Source organism: Chiloscyllium plagiosum, chromosome 1, assembly GCF_004010195.1.
Source record: "Chiloscyllium plagiosum isolate BGI_BamShark_2017 chromosome 1, ASM401019v2, whole genome shotgun sequence".
Taxonomy (NCBI): domain Eukaryota; kingdom Metazoa; phylum Chordata; class Chondrichthyes; order Orectolobiformes; family Hemiscylliidae; genus Chiloscyllium; species Chiloscyllium plagiosum.
This window is the reverse complement of record NC_057710.1, coordinates 63,684,982-63,705,890: the sequence shown is the minus strand read 5'-3', so window position 1 is coordinate 63,705,890 and position 20,909 is coordinate 63,684,982. Positions and strand designations below refer to the sequence as shown.

Here is a 20,909-nt window from a genome sequence, read left to right as displayed (position 1 = left end):
CTGCTTGCATCTCAAGTCATATATTACCCAAAAATCATTAACATTATTTCACCAAATTATTATTATTTTTCCATTTAATCCATTTAGTTCACCACTATCCCACTAATCCTGAGAAAGGTGTCTTGTAATGGATAATAATTCCATCATTTTTGCTGCTTTTTACTCTTTCATTTCAGCTTTAAAGGAGTTACATCCAAGTTCAATCATCTCCAAAACTGAAAAACATTTTTTTTTCAACAAGGATTCTGCTCTAAGTCAGAAGCAGGATTTTACAATGTCTGTCAGCAGGTTTGCATGCCGAATAACTATAACAGCCTGGACAGCTTTCCCTTCCCCCTCCTGCCTGCCCCTTACCTGTTCTCAGATCTCCAAGGTGTGGGCAAAACCGAGGGCAATCTGCCTGCCCTCACCCCAGTTGAATCCCATGAATGATTAATCATTGGCCACATAGGAGCCCTTTCCTGCTCCACAACAATTTTGAGGCTGCCAGGAACAAAGTTCCATCATATAGGATCCCAGGTCGTCCTGCTGAGGGTCAACATGAGGTGAAGGGTATTTCACTCAAGGTTGTCGTCAATCTACCAACACCTGCCCCTTTGGATACCATGACCCTTTCGATTGGAACCCACCACCTCTGCCTTTCCAGCCCCCTCAGGCCTCACTTCCTTTTCTTGCCTTGCCTCCAGACCACCTGGACATTCCTGGTCCTGGACTCAGGACCTAGATTCTGGGTAGTCTCAAACCTGGCTATGTGAAAGTGAAGACTGCAGATGCTGGAGATCAGAGTCAAGAGTGTGGTGCTGGAAAAGCACAGCCAGTCAGTGCATCTGAGAAGCAGGAGAGTCGACGTTTTGGGCAAAAGCCCTTCATTAGGAATGAGACTGTGAGCCAAGGGAGTGGGGCTGAGGGGGAAGGTAGCTGAGAGTGCAATAAGTGGATGGAGGTGGGGTGAAGGTGAAAGGTCAGAGGGGAGGGTGGAGTGAATAGGTGGGAAGGAAGATGAACAGGTCATGAGGGTGGTGCCGCATTGGAAGGTTGGAACTGGGATAAGGTGGGGGGGAGGGGAAATGAGAAACTGGTGAATCCACATTGATGCAGTGCGGTTGGAGGGTCCTGAGGTAGAAGATGAGGTGTTCTTCCTCTAGGTGTCGTGTGGTAAGGGTTTGGCAATGGAGGAAGCCCAGGACTTGCATGTCCTCAGTGGAGTGGGAGAGTGTTCGGCCACGGGGCGGTGGGATTGGTTGGTGTTGGTGTCCTGGAGATGTTCTCTGAAGTGCTCTGCGAGTAGGCATCCTGTCTTCCCAATGTAGAGGCCACCGCAGCGTAGGTAGCAACGGATACAGTAAATGACATGTGTGGAAGTGCAGGTGAAACTTTGATGGACATGGAAGGTTTCTTTGTGGCCTTGGATAGAGATGAGGGTGGAGGTGTGAGCACAGGTTTTGCAATTCCTGCGGTGGCAGGGGAAGGTGCCAGATGGGGAGGGTGGTTTGTTAGGGATGTCGACCTGATGAGGTAGTTGCAGAAAGTGGATAGGGGTGGAGAAGGAGCTATATCTCTGGTGGATATACCCACACTAACCAACCCCACTGCCCTGTGGCCGAACACTTCAACGCTCCCTCCCACTCCACCAAGGACATGCAGGTCCTGGTTCTCCACCATCGCCAAACCCCTACCACCTGATACCTGGAGGAAGAACACCTCATCTTCCACCTCGGGACCCTCCAACCCCACGGCATCAATGTGGATTTCACCAGTTTCCTCATTTCCCCTCCCCCCCACCTTATCCAAATTCCAACCTTCCAACTTGGCACCACCTTCATGATCTGTCCTACCTTCCATCTTCCTTCCCATCTATTCCCTCCACCTTCCTCTCCGACCTATCACCTTCAGCCCCACCTCCATCTTCCTAGCGCACTCTTAACTACATCACCACCCCCTCGGCTCACAGCCTCAATCTAGATGAAGGACTTAAGCTCAAAACATCAATTTTCCTGCTCCTTGGATGCTGCCTGACCTGCTGTGTTTTTCCAGCATCATACTCTCGACTCGAACCTGGCTACTGCTGCCATTGGTGGTGCTGGGACTACAGTCTGAGGCAGGATATCCACCCAAGTAGAAGCCCTGTCACCAATTAACGCCCTTCAGAGTGCCAGACCAATTATGTGGCAATGGAGACCTGTGGTGATGCGTTCCCTGCCAGCTCTTCAGGTGGCAGTGTGGGAAATCCTGCTATCCATGAAAATCTTGTCCCAAATTAGTGAATCTTAGCTAATGTCTTCCCACTTTTGCATGTCAGTTCTGATCAAATGGCAGACCAGTTTCAATAGGCTGGGTAGCCTGTTTCTCTCATATATTTTGGTCTTATGGACACGGAGATGAATTTTACTATTGCATCATCTTCCTGTTGAGGTTAGACAATCACAATTATGAATTCTACTGGAAAAAAATGAAATTTACACACAGCAAAAGCACAATGCCCCATTGAGAAATAAAAAAAAGTCAATCTTTGGTCCACCACCCAAACCAAAACTACTGGGAGCGAAGAAACCAGATCAATTTCTGGCATTCACTTTGGGTTGAACAAAATAATCTCTTGGAGTGCCTGACAGATTCAATACCTGCCTCTGAATTTTTATTTCTTGTTTCTCCCTCTTCAGAAATCTGCTTACTCACTAAAGGACGGCGTACTGCCAGTGTGAAAGCTGACACCTACTGTCGACTCTACTCCCTCTCTGTGGATCATTTCAATGAAGTGCTGGAGCAATACCCAATGATGCGAAGGGCATTTGAAACTGTGGCAATTGACAGACTGAACAGAATTGGTATGTTTCATTGAATGTGGACTGCTACTGTATGCATGGTAACGCTAAACTGTTGAATTCTACAGCATGCAATAAGTCACTTAAACACAGAAATAAAGGTGCCAACAGACAAACTATTTTCTCTCTCTCTGTGGCCACTTTATAGTTAGCATAAAGCAATCTCCATTCCCCTTTCTAACTAAATATTTCTGAAAAGCTGGTCACTTTGATAGTTTAGTTCTGTGCATGATGGTAGAAAAAGATCTTTGAAGATATTTTCATTGTTTCGGAATATATTAAAATCTCTGATTTGCATTTTTTAGTTTTAATTTCACACCTTCCCTTCCATGAGTTTTTTTGAATACCTTCTTCCCTGCTTTCTAGTTGTTTAAAGGAGAAGGGGTCTCATCACCATTTCAGTGTGGACTGTGTAGATTGGAGTCGAGGCATTTTACTGTATAGTACCTTTGGCTGTCTATCCCAAGTCAAGAAATCTCTATTTACACAGTCTCTGTAACTCATCATATGGTAACTGCCCAAGTGATTGATTGCAAATAGTCAATTAATATCATAAGTTTCCATTCTCTTCCTAAATGTATAAGTTAGTATGTGATTCAAAAGTCCAACTTTAATCATTCAACATTTGTTTCCTCAGATATTTTCATTAATGTTTCAGTTTATCTTCTTTTTTAAATTATTATCTCCACTTATTACTTTTAACCCAGTGGACAAAATGTTATAACCTATCCAGCAGTGGGGTTTGGTGGGAGAGTGCAATTTAATCCCAGGGAGCCTGGTTGTGATCAGAGGTGATTTTGCCACCATTCACTTCCACCCTGATCAAGTCCATGCTGGGAAAGCACACATATAAACTTTCTAACTGGCCACCAATTGTGCAATGAAAGCCCACATAAGGGTTTTATCCATTACAGGTATAGGTATTAGCCACAAGAATCTAGTGGGGAAATCAACAAGTGGGCAATACAAAAAACAAACCTATTCAGGTTTCTTCAGGGCTCAGACGTAACTCGCTCAAAACCAAAGTGCCCGATTGAGAAACATTGCATCAGGAGGGGTTTGGCTCTGACAGGTACTCCCTTGCCTGTGCTGCTGAACCCCACCATGCCTTTCTACTGTATTCCCAACCTCTAACCCTCTTCTGTCATCACCCATTTGTTGCTTGGCCACACCTGGACCTCAGGTGGTTATTGTACTCACCTCCTCTATTAAGACAGAGAAGGATGTAGTAAAATCTGAAACAAAGGGCATGAATCTAAATAAAGGGAACTATGAGGCTATGAGGCATGGAGTGTTAAGGATGGATTGTGGAACCTTACTAAAGGATTAATGGTAGTTCATATTTAGAGAACAATGTGAATGAATCAGTTATTCATTCCTGTTTGGCACAAAAACAAATGAGGAAGTGGAGTCAACCATGGCTTTGAAAAGAAATTAATGGTAGTATTAGATCTAAAGTGGAGGTATGTAAAATTGCCAGAAAAAGCAGCAAGTCTAAAGATTGGGAGCATTTTAAATTCAGCAAAAAGAAACAAAAATGTTGCTGAGGGGCAGGAGATAGAGTACAACAGTAAAATTGGAGAGAATATAGAAATTGTTTGTAAAAGTTTCTATTATGTGAAGAGAAAAAGACTACAAAAGGCAAATGCAGTTCCCTTACAGCCAGAAGCTGGGGAAATTGCAACGAGGAACAAAGGAATGGCAGAAGAATTGAACACACGCAGAAGAATTAGAAAAGAGGGCGCAAATAATTTCCCAGAAACAATATGGAATCAACAGTCTAGTGAGAGGCCATTGAAAAGAATCAGTATATGTTAGAAAATGGTGTTGTGGAAGTGAATGGGGTTAAAGGCTGACAAATCACCTGGGCCTGATAATTGACATCCCAGAATACGAAAGGAGCGGCCCTGGAAATATTGGATGTATTGATGGACATCTTACAAAATTCTGGAGACTCTGAAGCAATTCTTACAGATTTGAGGGTGGCAAATGTAAGCCCACTATTTAAAAGGGAGGGAGATAAAACAGTATTCAGACCAGATTGCCTAACATCAATCGTTGGGAAAATGCTAGAAACAATTGTAAAAGGTTTGAAGCTGAATTTTAAAAAGCATTGGTCAGATTAGACAAAGTTTATGAAAGGCAAATCATGCTTAACATGTTGACTGGAGGTTGTTGCAGATATAATTTACCGATAGGTAAGGAAGAACCAGCGATGTGGTGTGTTTGGATTTTCATAAGGCTTTTGACAAGGTCCCTCATAAGAGATAGTGAGCAAAGCTAAAGCACATGGGTTGGGGGATAATAGTCAAGAGTGTGGTGCTGGAAAAGCACAGCAGATCAGGCAGCATCCAAGGAGCAGGATTCCCCTGCTCCTCGGATCCTGCCTGGCCTGCTGTGCTTTTCCAGCACCACACTCTCGACTCTGATTTCCAGCATCTGCAGTCCTCACTTTCTACACAAGGGATAATATATTGGTATGGAACAAGAACTGGTTGACAGGAAACACAGAGAAGGAACAAATGGTATTTTTCCAAGTGGCAGGCCGTAACTAGTCTAAGACCACAAGGATCAGTACTTTAGCCCTAGATATTCACTCTTCACATAAATGACCTGGATGGGAGAAACAAAAGCAACATTTCCAAGTTGCTGGTGTGTTTGGGTCAAGCTTGGGACTTGCAAGGAGAATGCAAAGATACTTCAAGAAGATTTAGATAAGTTGAGCGAGTGAACAAACATATGGCAGATGCAGTACAACAAAACTAAATGTAAAATTGAACACATCAATGTGAAAAACAGAAAGGCAGAGTATCATGTAAATGGTGATCCATAAGGAAGTGTGCATATATAAGGGCATCTGGTGTCTTACCATACCAGTCAATGCAAGTAAGCAGGTTTAGCAAGCAATTAGTAAGGCAAATGGTACATTGGCATTCATTGCAAGAGAATAGGAGTATCTCATGGCAGTTATACAGGGCCTTAGTGAGGTCACACCTGGAGTATTGCATTCATAGTTATCATAAAGCTGTCACTGTGATTGGCAGAACTGATGTATGAGGAGAGATTAGTTCAATTAGATCGGTGTTCATTAAGGTTCACAAGGGTGAGAGCAGATTTGATTAAAATCTACAAAATTATAAAAGGGCTGGATAGACTGGATGCGGGGAGGTTGCAGAGTCTAGAACCAGAGAAGATTCTTAGAATCCCTGTTGACTATTTAAGACTGTGATGAAGAAAGATATTTCACTCAAAGAGTAGTGAATCTATGGAAGTTAGTACACAGAAGGTTGTGGGCCCAGGTCTCTGAATATTCAAAGTTTGTGAGAAGATTTGTAGCTCGGGTGCTCGTTGCTGTGGTTCTGTTCGAGGCTCCCAAGCACTGAGGATGTCACCTAGACAGGGGACGAAACATTTGCAACAAACACTTCCAGCTCGGCGAACAGAACCACAGTCACTGAATATATTTACAAAAGAAACAGATAAAATCTTAAATTTGGATGGTATTTGAGGAGAAAGTGAGAATATGCCATTGTGATGGAGGATCACCCATGAACATATTGAATGGCAGAGCAGACATGAAGGGCCGAACAGCCTACTCATGCTCCTTGTTTCTATGTTTTCTGTGTCACCCCCCGCCTCCACCTCCCGGTGGTGACGTTGAACATAGAGCTGTCAGCCTCTGGACAGCCAGCAGCTCTTGGCGAGCGAGGCTTCCATGGGGGTCTTTGTTCATGGGGGAGGCCCACCTCTGCCTTGTTCAGTGTTTGAGTGGGAGGGCAAAGGAGTAATTAGAGAGAGAATAGGGCCCCTTAAAGATCAAAAAGGCTGTCTATGTGTTAAATCACAGGAAATGGCTGAGAACCTAAACAACTATTTCACATCAGCAATTACTGTGGAGAAGGATGTGGAAGCTAAGGAACTTGGGGAAATAAAAAGTGATATCTTGAAAAGTATCCACATTACAGAAGAGGAGGTGCTGGATGAATAAGGTAGCTACATTCAGGAACCTGATCAGGTGTATTCCAGAACTTTGTGAGATTCTAGCAAAGAGATTGCTAGGTCTCTTGCTGAGATATTTGTATCTTCAACAGTCATGGGTGAGGTGCCAGAAGACTGGAGGGTGACTAATGCAGTGCCATTATTTAAGAATGGCTGTAAGGTAAAGCCAGGGAGCTGTAAGGAAAAGCCTTGAACCTTAAGACAGTAGTGGGTACGTTTTTGGAAGGAATTCTGAGGGACAGGATTTACCCGTATTTGAAAGGCAAGCACTGATTAGTCAATATGGCTTTGTGTGTGGGAAATCATATCTTATTGATTTGATTGAGGTTTTTGAAGAGGTGACAAAAAAGATAGATGAAGGCAGAGCAGTAGACATTGTCCATATGAACTTCAACAAAGCGTTTGACAAGGTTCCGCATGGTAGACGGGATTGTAAGATTAGATCACATGGAATCCAGGGGGACCTAGCCAACTGGATGCAAAATTGACTTGAAGATAGGAGGGTGGTGTGGAAGGTTGTTTATTGCACTGGAGTTCTGTGACCAGCGGATTGGTGCTGGGTCCTTTGCTTTTCATCATTTATATAAATGATGTGGATGTGAACATAGAAGGTATGGTTAGTAAGTTTGCAGATAACAGCCAAATTGATGGTGTTGTGGACAGTGACAATGGTTATCTGAGAGTACAATGGGACCTTCAGCAGATGGGCCAATGGGCTGATGATAGAGAGAGTTTAATTTAGATAAATGTGAGGTGTTGCATGTTGGTAAGGCAAATCAGGGCAGGACTTATACAGTTAATGATAGGACTTTGGGGAATGTTCCAAACAGAGAGACCTAGAGGTGGAGGTGCATAGTTTCTTGGAAGTGGAGTCGCAGGTAGACAGGGTGGTGAAGAAGGCGTTTTGCATGCTTGCCTTTATCGGTCAGTTCATTGAGTATAGGAATTGGAACAGATAGGTTATTGGCGAAGCAACTTTTGGAATATTGTGTTCAATTCTGGTCTCCCTATGATAGCAATGATGCTAAATTCGAAAGGGTTCAGCAAAGATTTACAAAGATGTTGCCAAATTTGGAGGGTTTGAGCTATAGGGAGAGGCTGAATAGGCTGAGACTATTTTCCCTTGAGTGTCAGAGTCTGAGGGATGATCTTTTTGAGGTTGATAAAATCATGAGGGGCGTGGATAGGGTGAATACCTAAGGTCTTTTCCCTGCGTCTGCGAATCAAAACTAGAGCATATAAGTTTAAGATGAGAGGGGAAAGATTTAAAAAGGACCTGAGGGGCAACTTTTCAATGCAGAGAGTGGTGTGTGTATGGATTGAGCCAGAGGAAGTGGGAGGCTGTACAATTACAACATTTAAAAGGTATCTGGATGGGTGAATGAATAGGAAGGGTTTAGAGGCATATGGGCCAAGTGCTGGCAAATGGAACTGGATTTATTTAGGATATCTGGTCGGCATTGGAGAGTTGGACTGAAGGGTCTGTTTCCATGCTGTGTGACTCTATGACACTATGACTTACTTGACAGGCCTTCCCCACGTTAGGGGACATGGGGCATCCACACCTTGAAGAGTTGGTATGTGATACCTTCATCTCTTTTATTAATCAAGCTATATGTGCCTATAATTTCACGGAAAATTATGAATTGCTACACAAAATATTTTCTTCTGTATAATTGTGACTTTTGTTCATGAACAGTGGGGTAAGTTGCTGCATTTATTGTTTCCAGAGCAAAATGTTGATGAAATAAAGAATGCATAATGAGGATTTGGACATATGCCTAATTCCTATCCCCTTGATTTGCTATCAGTTGTAGCCTCCAGGATTTACTAACCTAATGGAAATATGCGAGGGCCATCCATCTGGAGCATGTCCAGATTTCCCATCTGTTCATCAGTCATGGAAAAATTTAACACCAATGTGCTAAAAAAAAGTACCTACATGAGTTTCAGAAAGCAAGAGGTATCTATTCAGAAACTCCGACTCCAAAACATAAAACGTAACTAGGGCTTGTATTTTAAATTCTCAGAGCAGTGAGAGGCTAAAAGACGATGGAATGCTGCACAAGTGTGGAAGCAGCAATTTGCTGACCATGGTCTTCGGGTGAACATTCTCATACTCACAATTGAATTCTCCAAATTGTCAAAAGAAAAATATTTCAGAGAGGACTGGCACTCTGTGTTAGTGCAGTGAACATATCATTTCTTATCCTCTGGACAGACATGTTGAAGCTGGAACGAGCTGTTTGGTCAGAGAATTCATATTTTTGAAATATAGTTCTTGTCACTTTCTTTACTGCAGTCAATTGTTCAGTGATCATTCACCATTAGAAAACTGGTAGTCACCTTCCAATTCTGGGCCATAAGACCTGGTGGGAGTTTTCACACAATGCACCATTCTGTCAATATTGTTGCTCCCGAGTGACATCAAGCAGAAGTGAGTATGGGGAGTGAGTGTGGGATGTTGGTGATGGCCCATATACGAAGTGAACCAACTGCAACTTGTCCAAATTAAAAGAAAACCTTCATTCTTCTATAGAAAAACAGGAATTGCTAGAAAAGCCCAGCATGTCTGGCAGCATCTGTGAAGAGAAATCAGTTAATGTTTTGGGTCCAGTGACCGTTCCTCAGACCTCCATTCTTTTACCCTAAGCTCAGTATTTTTGCCTTCAATATCTAGTATTCTGCACTTTAATTGCAGATTGACTATTGACTTTGGACCAAAATATTTTTTTTTACTCTGTATTTGTAGCTGTGCTAATGCAAGTGACTGTTTTTCAACAACTTGTATCATTATCAAACAACTTACTAGTCATTGCCATAGAAAGGAAATATATTGGATTAACATACTTTACTAGAAGTGTAAAACAAACAATACCAGGCCAGCCAGCAATTAAAGAAGGAAGAGAGTGGAAGGGAGAATGGGTTCATTTATAATGGTCAGCTGTACATCTCCCAGAACCCCCCATCACCAAACCATCATCTCCCAGATCGTACACAACCTCATCACCTCAGGAGATCTCCCACCCATAACTTCCAACCTCATAGTTTGGGAACCCCGCACCACCCAATTCTACCCCCTTCCCAAAATCCCCAAGCCTAACTACCCCGGCCAACCCATCGTCTCAGCCTGCTTCTGCCCCACTGAACTCATCTCCACCTATCTCGAAACTGTCCTATCCACCCGAGTCCAGGAACTCCCCACATATGTTCAGAACACTACCCACACTCTCCACCTCCTTCAAGACTTCCATTTCCCTGGTCCCAAGTCCCTCATTTTCACCATGGACATCCAATCCGTCTCCACCTCCATCCGCCATGACCCGAGCCTCCAAGCCCTCTGTTTCTTCCTCTCCCGATGTCCCCATTAGTATCCTTCCACTGACACACTCATTCGTTCGGATGAACTGGTCCTGACCCTCAACAATTTCTCTTTCGAATCCTTCCACTTCGTCCAGATGAAAGGGGTAGCCATGGGCACCCGTATGGGCCCCAGTTATGCCTGTCTCTTTGTCGGCTATGTAAAACAGTCTATCTTCTGTAGTTACACCAGCACCACTCACCACCACTTCCTCAGCTATATTGACGACTGCATCGGTGCCTCTCGTGCTCCCACAAGGAGGTTGAGCATTTAATCAATTTCATCAACACATTCCACCCTGACCTTAAATTTACCTGGACCATCTCTGACACTCCCTCCCCTTCCTGGACCTCTCCATCTCTATCAATGACAACTGACTCAACACCAACATTTTTTACAAACCCACCGACTCCCACAGCTACCTGGATTACACCTCCTCCCATCCTACTTCCTGCAAAAATGCTATCCCCTACTCCCAATTCCTCTGCCTCTGCTGTATCTGCTCCCAGAAGGATCAGTTCCACTACAGAACACATCAGATCACCGCTTTCTTTAAAGATTGTAATTCCCCCTCCCACATCTCATCCCACGTTATGCCATCAAACCCCACCCCTTCAACCGCAACAAAGACAAAACCCCCCTGGTCCTCAACTTCCACCTCACCAACCTCTGTATAAACGCATCATCCACCATCATTTCCGCCACCTACAAACGGACCCCACCACCAGGGATGTATTTCCCTCCACACCCCTTTCCACTTTCCACAAAGACCGTTCCCTCCGTGACTACCTGGTCAGGTCCATGCTCCCCAGTGACCCACCCTTCCCTCCTGGCATCTTCCCTGCCACTGCAGGAATTGTAAAACCTGCACCCACACCTCCCCCCTCACCTCCATCCAAGGCCTCAAAGGTGCCTTCCATATCCATCAAAGTTTCACTTGCATGTCCACACATGTCATTTACTGTATCCATTGCTCCCAATGTGATCTGCTTTACATTGGGGAGACTGGATGCCTTCTTGCCGAGCGTTTAAGGGAACTCCTCCGAGATACCCGCAGCTATCAACCACACCGCCCTGTGGCCGAACATTTCAACACCCCCTCCCACTCTGCCGAGGATATGCAGTTCCTGGGCTTCCTCCATTGCCACGCCCTCACCACCTGACGCCTGGAGGAAGAACACCTCATCTTCTGCCTCGGAACACTTCAACCCCAGGGTATCAATGTGGACTTGACCAGTTTCCTCATTTCCCCTCCCCCCACCTTACCCCAGTTCCAACCTTCCAGCTCAGCAACATCCTCATGACCTGTCCCACCTGCTAATCTTCCTTCCCACCTATCTGCTCCACCCTCCTGTCTGACCTGTCACCTATACCCCTTCCTCCATCCACCCATTGCACCCTCAACTACCTTCTCCCCAGTCCCACCCCCTCCCAATTATCTCTCCATCCCCGAGGCTTCCAGCCTCATTCCTAATGAAGGGCTCCTGGCCGAAACATTGATTTTCCTGCTCCTTGGATGCTGCCTGACCTGCTGTGCTTTTCCAGCATCACTCTAATCTTGACTCTAATCTCCAGCATCTGCAGTCCTCACTTTCGCCTAGCTGGATAGTATTGTCTGTTTTATGGTCCTACCAAAGTTCACTGTTCCACTAACTGGGAACCCAAATGTTCCACTCTTGGATTCTGTGTGGGCAGTTGCTTCATTAGCTATTAGTTTATGATCAAGGCTGTTTGACAGCAATGCTCAATATAACATTTCATCATTATCTAGAAAATGCTTGAATTAGAAGTGGGAGATTTTGGAATGCATGTGTTAAGGAGTTCTGCTGCGGGGCCTGCAGCAGATCATACTGATGTTCTTTGATCATATCCAGATGTACTTGTACCACCAGGGTAACAGTGACAGGACCAAACCTCTCAGGCCAAAATACTAGCTGTCCTCCATTGGATTACAATGCAGGATACTGGAGTACTTCACAAGGTAGAAATCCAAATAACCATTGACTCTTGTAAAATTGGTGAATGCCTCCTCAAAAATAACAGTTGAAGAGTGAACAGATTTTTCATGGTCCAGAATGAACCTGATAAATAAAAATGGAAAATACCATTTGAGTTCTCTTAATTTATTCATCCAAAAAATAACACAGCATTTGTCCCATCACTGTCCCTAAATTCTTCTCAATTGTTTTCCAGGATCTTTTCCCTCACTGTCACACTGAAGAAAATTTACTGATATCGGTCTGAAAATTGGTTTGAATGGGTTGCACCAAGATAAACTCTTGTTACACTCTCATGGTTTAAAATCTAACCATTTCCTACCATTTCAATGCCTTTATGAATTCTTTTGAAAAATAAACAGTCCAAGTTATTCAAATCTTTTCCCAACCATCAATCATCCGACACCAAGATCACACATGGTAGTCTTTTCTCTGACTTTCCTTCAGAATGGACCAAGGGAATATGTAGTTTGAAAACAACTTTCCCAACTTGCAGCAATTTATTTTGCTCCATTTTTCAGTATTTATAGAATTAAAACTAGAATCCCGACAGTGCAGAAACAGGCTTTTCAGTCCAACAAGTCCACACCGACCCTCTGAAGAGCAACATACCATGACCCATTTCCCTGCCCTATATTTATCCCTTACTAATGCACCTAAGCTACACATCCCTGAACACTTTGGGCAATTTAGCAAGGCCAATTCACCTAACCTGCACATCTTTAGATTGTGGAAGGAAACCCACGCAGACACGAGGAGAATGTGCAAACTCCACACAGCCAGTCACCCAAGGCTGGAATCGAACCTGGGTCTCTGGTTCTGTGAGGAACCATTGAGCCACTGTCCTACCCTTTTTGTTTTATTGATTTTTAATTTATAGTGATTGGACACTTTGAGCACCAGGCCGACTGATTTCCTCATCACTTTAAACACTTTTGGTTGGAGTTTCAGTAACAGTGCACCTATCTCACCAGCTCCATCAGAGATTTTGTGGTACACCAGTAGTCCAAGGGAGCACCACACACTCGTTCCTCATTTGCTTTCTTTCTACGGGCAGATCATCGGGTAACAAGAACAGAAATTGCTGTCGAAGCTCAGCAGATCTGGCAACATCTGTGGAGAGAGAAACAGAGTTAACATTTAAGTAAGAGCCCTTGGGTTTTAGGGTGAGGTACCAGCATGGATAAAAGATTGGCTGACTGGCAGAAAGCAGAGAGTATGAACAAAGAGGTCTTTTTCAGGATGGCAGCTGATGACAAGTGGAGTTCCACAGGGTTCTGTTTTGGGACCATAACTATTCATGTTATACATTAACGACTGGGCAAATAATTTGAGGGGGTTATTGCTCAGTGTCAGATAGCACAAAGATAGGGTAGAGGGACAGATACTGTTGAGGAGGCAGGGAGGCTGTAAAAGAATATGGACAGTCTAGAAGAGTGAGCAAAGAAGTAGCAAATGGAATATAATGTGGGAAATTGTGAGGTCACGCACTTTGGTTGGAAGAAAAGAGGCTAGACTATTTTCTAAATAGGAGAAGGCTTCGGAAATCTGAGCACAAAGGGACTTAGGAGTCTTGGTTCAGGATTCTCTTCAGGTTAACGTGTTGGTTGATAATATGTTTCAACATGTAGGTCACAGGACTTGAAGCATTAACTCTGTTTCTCTCTCAATAAATACTGTCAGACGTGCTGAGTTTCGACAGTAATTTCTGTTTTTGTTTGTTCCAGAGCTCCAGCATGTGCTGTTCTTTGTTTTATTATATTTGTCACTATTAAATTTCATCTGCTTTTATTTCTCCATGTACATATTTTTCCAAATCATGTTGCAATGCTGAATGACCTAGTCACAACTGATTGCTCCTTCCAAGTTGGCATCATCTGTATTTCCATCTCATCTAACGTATGATGCCACATGGCAGAAGTGTCAGTTTGGAGGCCCCCAATTATCATATTGGACATTTCCTTTCACACAAGCAGCTACTAAATCCTGATCGCCGTTAGCGTGGTGATATGGCAGGGGTATAAGTGATAGAAGGTGTGTGATCTTTCCTTTCTCGGATGATCATCTTCCTCTGAAATCTTTCATAATACATTGGAGCATTAGTGAAAGCTCACTTCTGGAGGGATCAAGTCTGTGCATTTCAGGATGTCAGAACAGGTGCAGTCCTCACGTAAGGGATGAAAAATGTGTTGCTGGAAAAGCGCAGCAGGTCAGGCAGCATCCAAGAAGCAGGAGTCCTCACGTAATGTTGACAAATGTTTTCAACCCAAGTAAATTTCTAAGTAATGCTATCTACCAAGTATATATAGGGTGTAAAAACATTTTAACTTGCACTTCTCCCATCAGTCACTGGAAATTCAATATGTAACTTCAGTTCTTCTTTCTTGTGCTTCCAAGCTGAGGTGAGTCTTTTACCTTGATTTCTCATTCTTCGAGAGAGCTTATCTGTTCCATAGCTGCAGGCTTGTCACCCCTGCTCTATGCTTATTGCAAGCTGCCCTTTCTTTTTAACTTAATTGAATTCTGTTGCATATAATGATTGAGAAAATAGTTTGAAGCAATCTTTCAGCGCTTTCTGCAGCCAAAAAAGCAACAAAGCTCCCAGTTATTATGCTCTGCAGTAAAATACTTTCTGCTGCACTTGCTTCAGCAGGGCCTGAGATCCACCGAGTTTCAGTTTGTTTCTTTCAGCCTTCTCTTTGTGCATTGAATCATTGAACTTCTGACACTATGATTTACCTTTCCAATTCTATAAATCATTGGCAAGGAGAAACCAAGTTGTTTTTGCAAATATAACAACTTGGTTTAAAATCAAATTGTTTGCTTGTAGTATGCACAAGTTTAGTTTATGCTAGATGATACAGTTTAGCAGTCTGCCTCTGAAGTATGCTTTAGTACACCAGTTTTGTTTGCTGCTGTTAGGTGCTGCAGTTAGGTGTTGCTCCATGGCAGAAAGCTACTTAGAGTCAGTTAGAATCAGTACATTAGCTGTCTCATGCTGTCTCATGCAGAGAATCCAAAGGTAAGCAAACTTGAAAGGTCACATGGATTGTTATTTAAGTTGGGATGATAGAACTTTTTATGGACAAAATAGATGTCATTTGAATGTACATATAACAAAACAGAAGTGCAGAAACAGAAGCCTATAGTTCCCGTGGGCCCAGCCGGAGGCCATATACTTCAGTGGGCGTAGTGCCACAGGTCCAACTATCTTTAACTGCTTCATCAGTATCCTTCCCCGCATCATAACGTGAGAAATGAGGAGGTTCAATGTTCAGCCCCATTTGTAACTCCTCAGAGACTGCAGCAACACACGTCTCATTACAGGAGGATGTGGATGGCTGGACAGATGGGCTGATCAGGAGCAAATGAAATTCAATCTGGATATGTATGAGTGATGCACTTGAGCAGGAGAAACAAGGCAAGGTATACATGATGAACGGTAGGATTCTGGAGAGTACTTAGTACATAAAATCTGCAGCCTTCTACTTTCTAAAAACCCACCATAATTTATTAGACAGTTAAAATAGCAAAGATGATGACAAGTTAATAGCTGCAGATCTGCAATACAAAATGCACAGATTACAAAATAAATATATTCCGATGAGGCAATGACTGTATATGTAACAGTAAAACATTCTGTACATATCACAGAGAGTGAGAAACTAAAATGAATCCCTGAAAAGCACCAAGGATCAGGTATGCATGTCCAGCAGTCCCTTAGAGTGTTAGGCCAGGCAGGTTAAGAAGGCATATGAGTCACTTGCCTTTATTAGCCAAGGTGTGGAGTTTAAGAACAGGGAAGTACTGCTAGGATTGTATAACATATTGGTTAGGCCACAGTTAGAGTATTGTGTGCTGTTTTAAAATCCATATTATAGGAGGGACGTGAATGCACTGGAGAGGGTGCAGATGGGATTTATCAGGAAATTGCCTGGGCTGGAGAGTTTTAATTATGAAGAGAGATTGGACAGATTGGATTTATTTTCTTGGAGCAGAAGAGACTCCTGAGTGATGTAATATTGATGCACACTACATGAGGGTCATATATTACGCATCACAATTTGGGCAGCATGTTAGCTCAGTGGTTAGCACTGCTGCCTCACAGTGCCAGGGTCCCAGGTTCAATTCCTGGCTCGGATGACTGTCTGTGTGGAGTTTGCATGTACTCCCCATATCTGTGTGAGTTTTCTCCGGGTGCTCTGGTTTCCTCCCACATTCCAAAGATGTGCAGGTCAGGTGAATTGGCCATGCTAAATAACCCATAGTGTTAGGTGCATTAGTCAGGGGTAAATATAGAGTAGGGGAATGGGTCTGGGTAGGTTGTCTTCGGAGGGTTGGTGTGGACTTGTTGGGCTGAAGGGCCTGTTTTCATACTGTAGGGAATCTAATCTAATCATAGATAGAGTAGACAAAAAGGAACTTTTCCATTTGGTGAAGGGAATCATTCACTGGGGTGGGGGAGGCTACAGATTTAATGTCAGTGAAGAGGGAATCCGAGGATAAATGGTCTCACTCAGAAAGTGATGGGAATTGGGAACTCATCGTCTGTAAAGGTGTAACATCTAAGAGATATTTAAATGTATACTTGCAATGCCAAGGCCTACAAGGCTATGGGCGTAGTCCTGGAAAATGAGATCAGAATAGTTATGTGGCTATTATTGACTGGCACAGAATCAAAGGACCGACAGGCCTTTTTCTATAGGCCTTTCTGACTCTGCAGCTTAAACTAATGAATTATAAGTTAACAAAACTGGAAATACTTAAAGGAACGTATGAAGTGTGCACAACTGTTTTTAACTGTAAAAATTTTAGAATGGGATTGTTGTTCAAGGAAAGAAAGGGTAAATAAAATAACTCTAAAATATTCAGTTCAACATCACAAACAAGCAGACTCAAAATAATTTAACTTATGTCAAATATGTAAAAAGATCAATGTCACATCAATGTTCCAATATATACCTCTCACAATTTGTTTTCATTGAAGTCATGGAAATGAAAACTGGGAGAGATTTGTAATGGATGACTAAATTGGAATGCCTCACTGACTCTGTAGCCAAGAACCACTTGGATGGATAATGCAAAATTGGTAAATATATAGAAATGTAAGGGCAACTTGAATGAATTTGTTAAAGTCACGTTTGGCAAAGTTTTGTTTGACGAGTTTATATAAAGGGTGTGCCAGATAAGATGTGACAAATATGGATTTTCAGAAAGAAATCGATAGTCATCATTTTAACAAACATGATCCAGTCATGAACTTTGTATGCTCTGCAATTAACTTTCTGTAGCTCAGAAGAAGTAAAGCCATCATCTATATTGGCATTTACAAACATCTTCCTGATATCCTTGCAACTGTCACCTCATATTAAAAGAACTTCACTTTTCTGATCTACCTCAGGCTCAGTTTACATGGAAAGTATAGCTCAGAAGCAAGCTATTTGGCCCAATGAGTTCATGCCAGTTTTGGTGCCTCACATAAGCCTCTGCCAACTCTCTTCCTGTCTCCTGATCAGCATATCCTTATCTTCCTTTGTCCTCAATGTACTTATCCTACTCACCCTTAAATGCATCCATTAATCTTTATTACTTGCGAATAAAACTCCTATGCTGGACATCTGAAGCAATAACAGAAATTGTTGGAAAAACTCAGCAGGTCTGGTAGCACCTGTGGAGAGAGAAACAAAGTTATTGTTTTTGGTCCGGTGACTCTTCTTTGTACTCTCTCTAGTGCTGTCACATCCTTTCTGTAGAGAAGTGACAGGGTAGATAGGGTAGGTAGAGATAAGCTTTTTCCCAGGGTGAAAGATTCAATAACGAGAGGTCATGCTTTCAAGGTGAGAGGTGAAAAGTTTAATGGGAATACATGCAGGAAGTATTTTACACCGAGGGTGGTGGGTGTCTGGAACGTGTTGCCAGCAGAGGTAGTAGAGGCAAGCACAGTAAATTCAATTAAGATGCGTCTAGACAGATGCATGAGTAGGTGAGGAGCAGAGGAATACACATGCTTAGGAATTGGGCGATAAGTTTAGACAGTAGATTTGGATCGGCTCGGGCTTGGAGGGCCGAAGGGCCTGTCCCTGGGCTGTAAATTTTCTTTGTTCTTTGTTCTGACCAGAGTACTGCATACAGTACTCCAACACTCTGTACAGCTCCAACATTTATTTTCTTGCTCTTGTACTGTATACCAAGATTGATGAAAGTGAGTGTCTCGTATGTCTTCTTAACTGTCCATTCATGTGCTCTGCTGTCTTCAGGTATCTGTGAATAATTACCCCAGGATCCCCCTGTTCCTCTAAGCTACCCAGTGTCCTGCCATTGATTGAATAGTTCTTCATCTTGTTTCTTCTTCTAAATTCCATCACCTTGCACTTATCAGGTTTAAATTCCATCAGCTACTGGCCTGTCCACTTGACCAACCCATTGTCAACATTGAATTTCTAAAGCTTTCCTGCTGGTTTACCTGTTCCCCAGGATGCCTTGCTTTGGCAAAGGGAAAGGGCAAGCAGCTGGTACAACACAGTGTGACTTCTGATACCAGCTGAAGGAACAATTTAATTAATTTTATCAAACTGTATATTTTGTTAGCTCAGTTGGCTCAATGGCTAGTTTGCAACACAGAGCAACACCAAAAGCATGAGTTCAATTCCCACACCAGTTGAGGTTAACATGAAGGACTCTCCCTCTCAACCTCACCTGACACAGTCCAACTCAAGTCCTGGTTCAGGTCATCATGTAGCCATGTCTCTGTAATAGCTACTCGATTTTACTCATTCATTTCTATCTATGCTCTCGGTTCAACTGTTTTATTATACTTACAATCACATAGAGTCTTTAGTTTTATCATTTTAAAATTTTTGTAACTTCTAGTCTTAACTGTTGGTTTACTCTTCAATTTGCAACCTCAGAAACTGAATGTTGCAAGCTTGTGTAATTTGATCATTCGAAGCACAGGGTGACAGAAGTGAAAACAGAATGTGTTGAAGAAATTCAGCAGATCTGGCAGTGTCTGTGGAGAGAGAAACAGTCAATGTTTGAACTATACTGTCAGTCGTATCAAGGTCAAAATATTAGCTGTGATTCTATCTCCAAAGATGCTGCCAGGCCTGTTAACTTTCTCCAGCACTTTCTGTTTTTTTTTAATTTCTGATTTCAAGAATTTGTTTTATTTTGTTTTTATAAAGGTAGCATGTAAAAATCAGCAAGTTCCCCTCCAAGCAGTACACTATTCTGTCTTCACAAGGCAGCAGTCTGGTCTGTACAATGACTTTATTGAAGAGTTGGTAAGATGATGCCTCTGGCCTGCATACCTCATGGTAAGAGCTCACATAGCTACAGCAAGCCAAGAGGCTCATTGGTGCAATTGGATTTCTATCTCAAATATTCCACTTTCAAAGTGGGAAAATATGCATGTGTCATGTCTGTTTTGAAGTTATGCAATATACACATGTCTGTGTTCATGCATTAGCAGTTCCTTATTTTGTCAGTCGCTGCATGTGCATTGCACACATAATCTTTAATATTCTTACTGGTTTCTTAATGGCATATATGCATGTTGTTATTGGCTGTTCATCTGGATGATTTTCCTTCAACTAAGACTGTCATTCCCATGTCATCTGTTTTTTGCCATGGAACCTGTTAGTTTTCTATTTCCATGTGTATTTGGGCAGCACGGTGGCTCAGTGGTTAGCACCACTGCCTCATAGTGCCAGTGACCCAGGTTTAATTCCAGCCTTGGGCAACTGTTTGTGTGGAGTTTGCGCATTCACCCCATCTGTGTAGGTTTCCTCCGGGTGCTCTGGTTTCCTCCCACAGTCCAAAGCTGTTCAGGTTAGATGATTGGTTGACATGGGCTGTAGTATTGAGGCTCAGTGGCTTCACCAGGGTAGATGTGGGGTTACGAGGTACAGTGGGGGGTGTTGGGTCTGGGTGGGATGCTGTTCAGAGGGTCAGTGTGACTTGATGACCTCCTTCTGCACTGTAGGGATTCTATAATTGTTGAATTGCTTTGGACCTCTGGGTCAAAGGATGGTATCTATGTACTGTAGAAATGGTCAGATCCATGTATTCTTGATCAGCCACCCACCAGAGAAATAGCTTCACTAGTTATGTGTATCTGTCTGCAGCTAGTACATTATATCTGGCCATTCACTTCTACTGCCTGTGATTGAGGTGATTACAGCTCAACACAGGTCCCAAACTGCCACATGGAGCGAATTTTGTTAAGTGTGTTGAAAGTTTGTATCCTGACTGGCTCTCAAATTGTTAATTAATCAAATTCATAGTCCTGAAGAAGGGTTACATCCGAAATGTTGACTTCTCTATCTCCTGATGTAAAGACAAAACATGAAGGCCAGTTAGGGTTTTTGAGAATTACACATTAGCCACAAAGGACCTAAAGAGAGAACTAAGAAGAGCCAGGAGGGGACATGAGAAGTCTTTGGCAGGTAGGATCACGGAAACCCTAACAATTTCTATAGGTATGTCAGGAATAAAAGAATGATAGGGTCAGCTTAGGGCCAATCAAGGAAAGTAGCAGGAAGTTGTGCATGGAGTCCATGGAGAGGCACTAAATGAATATTTTTCATCAGTATTCACACAGGAAAAAGACAATGTTGGTGAGGAAAATACTGAGATACAGGCTATTAGACTAGATGGGATTGAGATTCATAAAGAGGAGGTGTTAGCCATTCTGGAAAGTGTGAAAATAGATAAGTCCCCTGCGCCAGA

The 20,909-nt window shown here is 42.9% G+C and overlaps 1 protein-coding gene across 6 annotated transcripts in view; it reads left to right on the top strand.

Moving 5' to 3' along the window:
- The window catches only part of LOC122549029 (potassium/sodium hyperpolarization-activated cyclic nucleotide-gated channel 1-like), a 278,409-nt gene that overhangs the window by 231,249 nt on the left and 26,251 nt on the right, over window positions 1-20,909 (top strand). For 3 of the 6 annotated variants that reach the window (XM_043688170.1, XM_043688180.1, XM_043688219.1), the window contains one exon: window positions 2,661-2,825. In XM_043688170.1, the coding sequence (XP_043544105.1) occupies window positions 2,661-2,825 (165 nt within the window). Of the gene's footprint in view, window positions 1-2,660; window positions 2,826-14,576; window positions 14,582-17,166; window positions 17,223-20,909 lie in introns of those variants that run through there. The other 3 variants (XM_043688200.1, XM_043688188.1, XM_043688210.1) reach the window with 2 other exon arrangements.